The sequence below is a fragment of the Glandiceps talaboti genome, chromosome 14 (genome assembly GCF_964340395.1).
Source record: "Glandiceps talaboti chromosome 14, keGlaTala1.1, whole genome shotgun sequence".
In the NCBI taxonomy this organism is placed as follows: Eukaryota; Metazoa; Hemichordata; class Enteropneusta; family Spengelidae; genus Glandiceps; species Glandiceps talaboti.
Genome location: NC_135562.1, coordinates 17324062 through 17334468, shown reverse-complemented (window position 1 = coordinate 17334468; position 10407 = coordinate 17324062). Strand labels below are relative to the sequence as shown.

General features: G+C 36.7%; 1 protein-coding gene across 3 annotated transcripts; it reads right to left on the bottom strand.

The window, feature by feature from the left end:
- LOC144445984 (perlucin-like) lies at positions 1–5445 on the bottom strand. Of its 3 annotated transcripts, none has more exons than XM_078135640.1 (5): positions 5188–5445; positions 2687–2839; positions 2141–2226; positions 1776–1914; positions 1–833 (listed from the first exon to the last, which is right to left on the bottom strand). In XM_078135640.1, exons 1-5 carry the CDS (start codon positions 5339–5341, stop codon positions 820–822), a joined length of 546 nt encoding a protein of 181 aa, XP_077991766.1. In that variant the 5' UTR covers positions 5342–5445; the 3' UTR covers positions 1–819. The 3 variants fall into 3 exon arrangements, with proteins under 3 accessions (XP_077991766.1, XP_077991768.1, XP_077991767.1); XM_078135642.1 differs by lacking the exon at positions 5188–5445 and adding an exon at positions 3266–3425; XM_078135641.1 differs by lacking the exon at positions 5188–5445 and adding an exon at positions 3247–3380.
- Positions 5446–10407: the final 4962 nt, after the last annotated feature.

The window sequence follows — 10407 nt, the reverse complement described above, 5'->3', positions numbered from 1 at the left end:
TAGAAAAGTGCAATGAAAACATTTTATAAAGAATTTGTTTTTGCAAAAAAATGTAGTCACAACGAGTGCTGTAGAGACATTTAGACTTTGATACATGTTGCTACAATCAGCCGAATATCCGGTATCGAATTCACATTAATATAATCATCGTTGGGAAAAACTAAAAAAAATTAAATATATGTTTATTACTTATACACATTGAAGGTGCACTAGCTGCAACTGTAATGTTTTTTTTGTAAATGCTCGTTAGGTATATTAACTTTGTACCCATATTATATTGCACCCTAAATAGTAGTGCATCACAGTGTCATGTACGTCAATGTATTTTTTTTTGTACCTGTATATATACACAGTAAATCAAATGAAATTAATTTTTTGGAGCTGCACCCTACGATCATGACGACTTCAACCTGTTTCTGTGCTGCTTCTGGATAATATCGACCACTGCCACTGATTAACATGTACAATGTCTAATTATTAATATTTTAACAATTGTCATATCAACCATTGTCAGTAAAGATATTGTGCTTGACTGCCCTTAAAATGATACTACAGTTAAAATGAGTCCAGTTTTAAGATGGTTACAAATTTCAAAATGAAGCTTTCGCTCAATAATTGAAACTTGCCACTGCACTACCTACATCATAATACTGAATACTAATTACCAAATATAATGTTTAGTGAATATATGTCTGATTATTTGATGAAAAATGTCCCAGTTGCAGCCTATCCAGGTTTACGGACAGTATTCTTAGTACTCGAGGATACTGATATCACGTCAACATCACATGTTTCAACTTCGGACAAAATATTGACTCTTCATTGGTAATATTCTGTGGGGGAATTTGAGAAATTATATCGTTAGAAAGAAACAAGGGGGCCTTCAATATTTACAAAGGGGCTAGGGGAATGGGGGGGGGGGGCATATTTTACAAATGCGATTTGGGGAGGATCACATTTTACTTTGACCCATTTTAATGTGTAATTTTGAATATTGGTTTGTTTGTTGTTGTTCTTTCTTTTCTTTTTTTCCCCATCCCTGCCACCTGTTCCAAAGTCCATTAGTATGCCATAATATCAACCCACATCAATCAAATCACTTCTGACAACTATGTATACGTAATCAATTAATTGACAATTGTGAATTGTGAAGTGTGGAGAGAAGTGGGTTTCATATGAGTAAAACAGAAACAGATGGGTAAGATGTCATATGGTGATGTTTCCGTCGGTGTTGCTAGTGTCATAAGTGTGCCAATCTAATTTTTGGGAGTTGTTTTGGGGGTCAGCCAAGATCCAAACAAAAGTATTTACTAATACAGTGCCTTCACACAGCAACATGTCGGTAGTACTGGGAAATAACTAATGCCTTTAAAACTTTCAACATGTTGGCAGCAGAGGGATTAAGTCATTGTCATTGATACAGGGACTCATGTCCATTCCTGACAACATTATAACCCATGTTGTTGAACTACGTCAACAGGGGAGGGTCATGTTTCAGAGAAAGAAAATTGGGGGAGAACCACTTTTTAGCTTGACGCAATCAGAGGAGGGTCACATCTTATGCAATAGCCCTAGCCTGATTTCCCCTACCACCCTGTAATTACTGAAGGCTCTCTAATTACCTAATGGAAAAACGTACAATATGATGTGTATACCGATTGTCTCTAATAATCACAACGTATATTGTAGTGTGAGGAGCTGACAACGTTGATGAACGGACAGACAGACAGACAGACAGACAGATACGTAGCTGTCAATTTATGATACATACAAACCTTTCTGACATACAAAGCCTTGCTTTGATTCACAGGACTTGTCATTCCATTGACCACCATATTCCCTGTTTAGCTGCCCATAGTCTTCTATTCCTTTACTGTTGTCTGGCTGAGGAGGACTCCAGTTTGAATATGTTAGCTAGAAGAATTGTTTTTTGAAGGTGAGATAGTTACTGTGTTCTGTGTTATATATTAGTATCAAATGTGCTTAGTGCTTTTATGGTATTAAGCTATTTATTTGGAATGTTTTCTGTCATGTGGTTTGTTGTCCTCTATAGAAGTAGCGTCCATGGCACAATAGTAGGACCTATATTACTACATGTTCAAATCAAATAACTTTGAGAATTGTTTCTAATAATACTTACCGGTGTGTTATCTGACCATCGAAAGGTTCCCTCCACCTCTCTATCAGTGATACCAATCCAGACAGAAGAAGTGCGTGAGCCAAACTCTGTCAATGAAAAACAATGCAGTTGTTAGCCCCCAAACGGTCAACACCAGAATGAGTGCTATAGGAATTACACTTATCAGTCTGATCATCCATGCATGGACAGCCATATCTCAGACACTCATGACTGAATATAAGAAAACCTGGCATAGATGTCAAAACCACTGTGAAGTACAATGCACATATGCACTCCTGTTAATTTTGTGAAAGTGACCTTTACGTAGTAATTTTGCGATGACAATATGGCCACTTAATACGAGAACATAAATATTTCTCAATTCTTCGTAAACAAGACAGTGATCCACATATTTTTTATCATTTCAAAAGGACAAGGAATATGCTACGATAGGCAAAATTTGGACAGATCTTAAGAGCTATTATTTACAGTGGGATTGGTCATTTAGCTATATCACGCTATTTTCTTGGGGGGGGGGGGGGTTGTAGGCGTATGTCTATTACTGACCTCGAAGGAACAGGTCCAACTCAGCATCTTTAATGATAACCAGTTGTGAATCCATTCCTTGACAAAGAGTTTCTGCCTCATCGTAAGTGTAAAATTCAGATTCTTTGATGAAGTAGCACTTATTCTTGAAATAATACCAACCATAACCACAGGCTACAAATAAAGCAGTGATATAATATAAATCCAGGGGAAGAACTAAAGCTCGTTGTTAGAAGTGTTCGGTCAGAATTGTTAAAATGTCAATTTTGATATCTTCAAAAGTTGACTCTTCATAGTTTTTCATTTTGTGAAATCATACCTTCCGATCCCTGCATTCAGTATTCATATAATTTATTACTATTTTGAAATGAATTTGATCCAACTGACATAAAGTAAAAGGAATTGAAACCAGATATTACGAATGTAAACTTGTTGGTTTAATTAAACAAGCTACCTATCGGTCAGAATAGCTGCGCAAACATTTATTCACGGTTACAAATTTATTTTCTCTCGAAAGCTATAGTTTATTACATCACGTCATTCACCGATTTTGGGGGATAAGTGCTTTGCATAGAACATACCTGCAGAAGATTTACGAACCTGCTGTCCCATGGTTGTCATATATATGACATGACATTTTCGAAGATTCTATATGACTGCCAGGACTAAGTTCAAATCCTATCTCTGTCCAGGATTTTACTACGTGCCTAAGCACCCATTCGATTCGGATCCACACGTACTACAATTCTTCGTTCATGGGTTTTGAAAAACGTAGAGAAAGACAGCTTTAGATGTGACAAAAATCCCAACATTTGTGAATTTTCAGGAAAATTAGTCTAAAAATGACGATAAATGCACGAATACAAATGTGCAAACGTAGTTTGTTTTCATTCCAGCTTATTGTCACATGCAGTGGCTTTTCCGACGACATCATAAGATCATGAATTAAGAGAATCGAAAATAAACCTAAATTTGACCAAAAATGGCAATAATTGATATTACTGTGGTATACGATAGAAATGCCATAAGACAAAAATCAAAAAGTACTAAAAATAGCAGAATTTCGATTTCCAGAAATAGATAGTTGTGAACGAGGATGGTGAACTTATGACCTCTGCTTGGCTTCGAAGCATTGCATGCACTGTTGCATGTAGTGGCTAGGGAAGATATGAGATTTTAAGATGGCGTCCTCTGAACTCACTCGTCATACATTACCACATCGGCAATTTTGACATGGCGATTTTGCCACCAATATTGATCATACAAAATCAAAACTCCATAAATGAACCCCAAACTACTGTCCCTTTCAAAATTAGCTAATTTTAGAATGAGTATTATCGTTTTTATTGATGACTGACGCTGTCAAAAAACGTCCACTATGTACAGTGACAGCATACACTTTCATCCTCGGCAACTTCATGATTGTACATCTACCGGAATGATCCATTCTGTAGAAGGGGTGCATAATTTTGATTTGAAGTCTGCAACCCTGTTTGGAACAAACACTTGTCATTTGGGTGCACGATGCGTATAATTAAGATTATAGCACATATTACATTGGTTGTTTGACGTCAATGGTGTCTTTTGAAAAGTGGCAGTTTACTTAAAGTCTCGTGGACTGATTTCAAATATGGCGTCGGTCACAATGCTCATTAACATATTTTTTTTAAATTAAAAAAATAAAATCATAACAAATTGAATAGTATTTGAGATGATGAAAATATCATTTATGAAAAAATAAATTGTAAAAAATTGAAAATGGCACAGACTAACATAACTCACATTGGCTGCAAGTAGCACATTGTGACATACAACCGTGACACTGGCGTCATTGTCTGTAACATAAATCTCATTGATTGTGACATAATTCACATTGCATTTAACATAAAATCACATTATCTATAATATACATATCATTGACTGAAATGTGTCAACACTGTCTTCGCAATTGTTTAATACAGTGTTTTGGGGGTTACAGATCTACTATATTATCAAGTGAATGGGTGACATGTGGGTACATTGAAAGGTCTATTATACACTGGGTGTCCCCTCTTTAATTTTTTCGTTTGTGTTTGGCGAAGTCTGGATTGCTAGTTGTTTTAACATCTTGACCTGAAGTGCTGCTTTAGTGCCCCTTATCATTAATTCTAAGTTTCTCATCGTTACATCGTCAGATTATTTGGTCGGTCAAGAAAATAAATCAAAACATACCAAAGTAAATGTGTATGTATATGTTGGTGATATTTTTAATTCACAATCAAAGTAATAAGAACACTTTGAATTATTTGTTTTATTGAATTTCTCGAATTTCAGCAATAAACGCCAATTTTTGCTCATGACGTTGACTTGCCTGAGGGGGGGGGGGTCATCTGATAATCAGTGACGTCGTGATTTTTCTACTTATCCTGCCGTAGAAGGCGTCGATTTTTTAAGATTTCAACAGATTGAAGAATATAAGCGTCGGTCGGGTCATGGGAAACACTGAATAAAGTACGGCCGCCATTACATTAAGTGTTACAAACCTGGTTTACAGTCTTTCTCATATGTGTTGTAATGGATTTCCTTTGTCACACATTTTCTAGTATTAGAAGTCGTCAGTTGACAATAGCTGGAACAGACCAAGACCAAAGAAATCACAGCAAAATACCACATCTTGTAGGTCACGAAGTCCATCATCGTTTGCTTGTTAGATCTTCAGAATATTTGAACACGTCCGGCTACGAACAAGACAAGTTGACTTCTGAAATTATCACATTTCCGCCTCACAACAACCGTGGATAGTTGTGTGACAGAATGCATGAAAAGATATGCATCAACAGCCAAATATAAAACCATGCACTACTACGTCATCAGGAAGAAACCAAAGTGTATTGTTTGTCATTTTCAATATAATTTTATTTTTACACATGCTAAAGCATGTACAATGACCTCGTGTTCAAAGCCACAAACCTTCCATAAATGTATAAAATGATTATTAAAGAATATTAACAACGTTGCTTTTTAAATTATAGTAAACATTGAAAAGCCGCGCAAGAATACATCGACCTTTGAACGACCTTTGAGGTCAGTACGATATCAAAGTGGACTGCGCATGCTCTATTTCTCCAAAATTGTAGTTGGAGTTTGCCGATGACTCGATGCGACATGGCTTAGCTATGTGCGATTCCACGGCGCGGCTAAAGCTAACTGCAGCTGGAAAGAAACGTGCCCAGATTCGGAAAACGAGGGGAAAATTAACATTCGAGGGGAGAAACATCGTTGGAAGGACATTAGTAGAGATCACAAGAACAGTAGCAAAATTCCTGATTGGCTGGTAAGTTTACAGAGTTTGAATGATCATGACTTTATGTTGTCGTTTTGACTGCAAATATGCTGCAGTGATAGTTTCAATTTTGAGTTTTCTTGTCTTTAGTTTTCATCATTTTTTCATACAAGAACTAAGAAATATTGTATTAACATGACCGCGATATAAAAAAAATGCTTTCATCCTTCAAAAGACTACGACTAGGCACATAGAATGTACAATACTCAAGTGTGTGGCGTGATGAGCTAGTTGTGTACAACCATATTTCGTGTACGACGAACTTATTACAAATTTGAAGGGCCAGTGAACCAAGTCAAGGACTGGTGTTGAATACATACTTTTTAAGACCCTATTGTTGAACAAAAGTTTGCTAATTCAAAACAAAGTTTAGTTCCATCCAGTGAAGTACTTAAAGTGCCACACATCGCTTGATTGGTTTTCGTGTACTTGTGTATCATTGTACTCTGTACTACGTCACACATTTAAACACCGTGACGGTACTTGTGGGACGACAAGACAACAGTTTTAAAAGTGACCGTCCCTATTTCATAATTGGACGTGTTCAAATTCTGTAAATTTAATCTAAACCGAACAATGCTGAATCCTGTAACAAACAAGATCTTGTGTTTTGCTGTGATATCGTCTTTGTTAGCGTATGATGGCGTCTGTCAACCAACTACAACTGGAAAAAGTGGGACGAGAGAAATTTATTGCCATGGCCATGAATCAGGTTGGTGATATCTACGTTTACTAAATATCTCCTTTATACAAACGGAAAACGTGGATGAACATATCGAGAATTGACCCAGAGATTCGACATACGGGTATTAAAGACTAAGACCCATTGACTCTGGCGGTTTTAGCCAGACATTCCAACGTCTTGCTTAATTCGAGTTGTCTTCGTAAAATGAGTCTTACCTCAGTCTATCGACCATGTGTACAGATAATTCATATGTAGATAGACTCCCATTGTATGCTTTGAGGTCACTACGCAGAGGTCGTTTTCCTCTGATAACATAACCTATGTAGGTCAAATTTAAAATCTTGCCATTAAGTGCTCAACTCATACATAATTACGCATTAAAGTGGACTCCTTTGGTTGACTTTTTAAATGAGATCTTAAACCCGTGTTTTTCCTAGGCATTTCCTTTGCCTAGTTAGTCATAACAGTTGTCATTAGGGATGTTATCGAGTTGGTGAAATGCGTGTTTTAGAAATGTACTCGTAAAACACACTAAAAGTGACATTGATTTTGTAGCATATGATTACAACTGCGGTTTTGGATGGTATTACGTCAAGAATAAATGCTACTTCATCAAAGAACACGAATTCTACAATTTCGAAGAGGCAGAAACTGTCTGCGAGGTAATGAATGGAAAGTTGGCGATGATTAAAGATGTCGATGTGGATTTATTTCTAAGAGGTAAGTAGTTCTTTTATTGAGTGGCACACGCCGAGTTTACAGTTTTTTGGGTGTAATGGACAGGAAGCTCATTGAAAGGTACTCGCATTTACAGAGACAGGTCCACCACTTGCAATTGACTGAAGTCAGTATTACATGAGATATAAACGATCCGAAGACGTAGTTTATAAAGTCGTAAAAATGAAGAAGAAATCCTTTCTATACAATGGCAACATTAATTTGATGTCTATCTCTTCAGTATCTTCATTTGTCTCGGTTACCCAGACTCTCACCGCTGGGGGCTCTTCTACGAGACCACCCAGACGAGAGTCTGGGGAACGATATTTAAACTGTTCCGCGCCGGAAGTCACAGAGTACATTTCTTTCAAGTCATGAGAAATTCCCTACGAGGCTTTTTCGTTCTAATTAGGATGTATCAGTCGCTTGAGAAATGTACCTAAATCGTTCAGCCTGTAATGTTGGACGTGTGTGCGTGTGTGGTGGTGGTGGTGGTGGGGGGGGGGGTATTCCCCAATATACACTGCTCTATGATCTAGGTCCTGCACGGGCGAGCGGGGATTCGGTTTCCCCAAACTCTCGCTTAGGGGAGGTCTCGTATACGTAGATAGGCAGACCCCAGCTGCGAGAGTCTGGGTAACCGAAACTATATCTTCATTACAGTGAAAACTTTATAAGCTTCCCTTAACACAATACTATACAATAACTCCAAAGACGTGGGTAGTACATGCAGGTAGTTTTATGAAAATGAAAACTCGGCTGTAGCCGTGAACAACAGTTTACGGTAACTTTTACGCCGTTGACGAACGAAGGTCTTACTTGCATATAACACATGTCTTTTCATTTGTATATCTTTTAACACCAGTTGTGTTATGTCCCTATTTAGTAAGCATCCATTGTGCCAAGAATGTATTCTACTTAGGAATACTCGGGTTCTGGCAGAATGTACATTTTAAATTTCACTGAATACTCGCAGGACTTACCTAACCATGGTTTTCAATCTCACCTGAAAAAAAAGACTAAGAGAATTAGTTACACCTTAATAATCTCCTCTGAAAAAAAGGCAAATTAAAATGACTTTGTTAAACAGTAAATTATACTGCTTGTGTTGTAATATTAAATCCACTCCTATTGCAGAGTTTGGTAGCCGAGTCGATCTTTGGATTGGATTGTCTGACAGGAACGAGGAAGGATCCTGGAGATGGTTGGACGGTTCAGAAGTAAGTATGACAAGTTGAGTTAGAATGGAAACGGGAATACAGAATAGGGAACTTACAAACCCGCCATGTTGAATGTTGCATCATAGGAAATGTGGTAATAAATACTGATGAATTGGTATGGTAAACAATACTGTTACATTGTTTGTAACCACAAATAATCAATTCATAGTTACCCTGACCATTGTGGGAGGCTTATTTTATCGGTAGCTCCAGAAAGGTATTACAATAACCACAGATAATCCCATTGTCCTTTGTATCTGAGCATGCTCAGTCTGGATTGCAATTTCCCTATTGTCGATAATTAGTACCTGTAAAGAATTGTTGGTATTTTTTTACAGCGGTTGACTAAGTGTTATGTAGGACTTTATTAACATATATGTAAATATGTTGCTATCCCAGTTACTGTGTTCATATAGCAGAACGTTATCGGCATGAGTTCATTATCATATATGTAAATATGTTGCTAACCAGAACGATATTGGCATAAATATGGTAACGGCGTTTTCTCTTCTCCAAACAGATGTTGAAAACTAAAGTATTCACCCAAAGATAAATAAATCAAACAGAGGTGTCAATAAATTCAATTTTTTTCATTAAGATCATGATGAATATTTTACATACTGCAAAGATGTACTATTAATACAATCAAGTCATAGCAGATATTTTCATTCGGAAACTAACTAAAAATAAATTATTATGTAATTCATTTTTCATGACGTAGCATCTCATTTAACGTTGAATGCATAGATGACTTACACAAACTGGATACCTGGCCAACCGGACAACCATTTAGGGATAGAAAACTGTGCGTGTCTTTACAAAGGGTCATACGGCGGTCAATGGAACGACAATAAGTGTTACAATAAATTAGGATTCGTCTGTGAAAGAGGTATGTAAAATTTATGGGGTGTATTTATCATGAGAGAGAAAGAGACAGACAGACAGACAGACAGACAGACAGACAGACAGACAGACAGACAGACAGACATACATACATACATACATACATACATACATACATACATACATACATACATATATACATACATACATACATACATACATACATACATACATACATACATACATACTGACAAAGAATAGGTGAGTGGATGGGTTAGTGAATGGATGGGTAGGTAGGTAGGTAGGTAGGTACGAAGATAGAAAAATAAACTGAAAAGACAGACAGACAGACAGACAGACAGACAGACAGACAGACAGACAGACACACACACAGACAGACAGACAGAGCACTCTATTGTCACCATGTATACGTACAGATCGGGCATTATTTTGAAGAATTGTCACTATCAGTTGTTGAATTGAAATGTGTTTTTACTTTACAGAATACTACAAATGAAGAGGAATAGATTCCATTGGAGAATACAACTTTACTATCTCCCCCTTATATGTTAATACATAAACACAATTGGAACTATTTTGCCATAATTAGATAATAACCAATTACTAAAGATCGCATCAGAAAACAGTATGTGCACATGGTATGTTTACAACAAAGAATAGTTATTGTTTTCTTTTAGTCTACATCTTTGTATTTAATTAGTGAAACATGGTCAGAGATGATTTCTGAAGTTGGTTTGTAAATGTCTAAAGTATAGTTAAATTTTTAACAGAATTCCAAATTCATAATCAGCAAATGCAATACAGTTTATCTGATTGATGGCTTTCTGGGGGTAAGAATAACTTGAAAAAGAGGGTTTGAAGGGATGATGGAGATTGAAATATGCAGAACACGATATACTGTAGTGAACATCAGAACAAAAACCCAGCATAGTTG

Coding starts and splice junctions, on each gene's coding strand:
- LOC144445984 (XM_078135640.1), bottom strand. CDS start 5,341: ATGATGGACTTCGTGACCTACAAGATGTGGTATTTTGCTGTGATTTCT. Junction 2,840..5,187: donor TGAGAAAGACTGTAAACCAG/GTTTGTAACACT, acceptor CTTTATTTGTAG/CCTGTGGTTATGGTTGGTAT. Junction 2,227..2,686: donor GTTGGACCTGTTCCTTCGAG/GTCAGTAATAGA, acceptor TTTCATTGACAG/AGTTTGGCTCACGCACTTCT.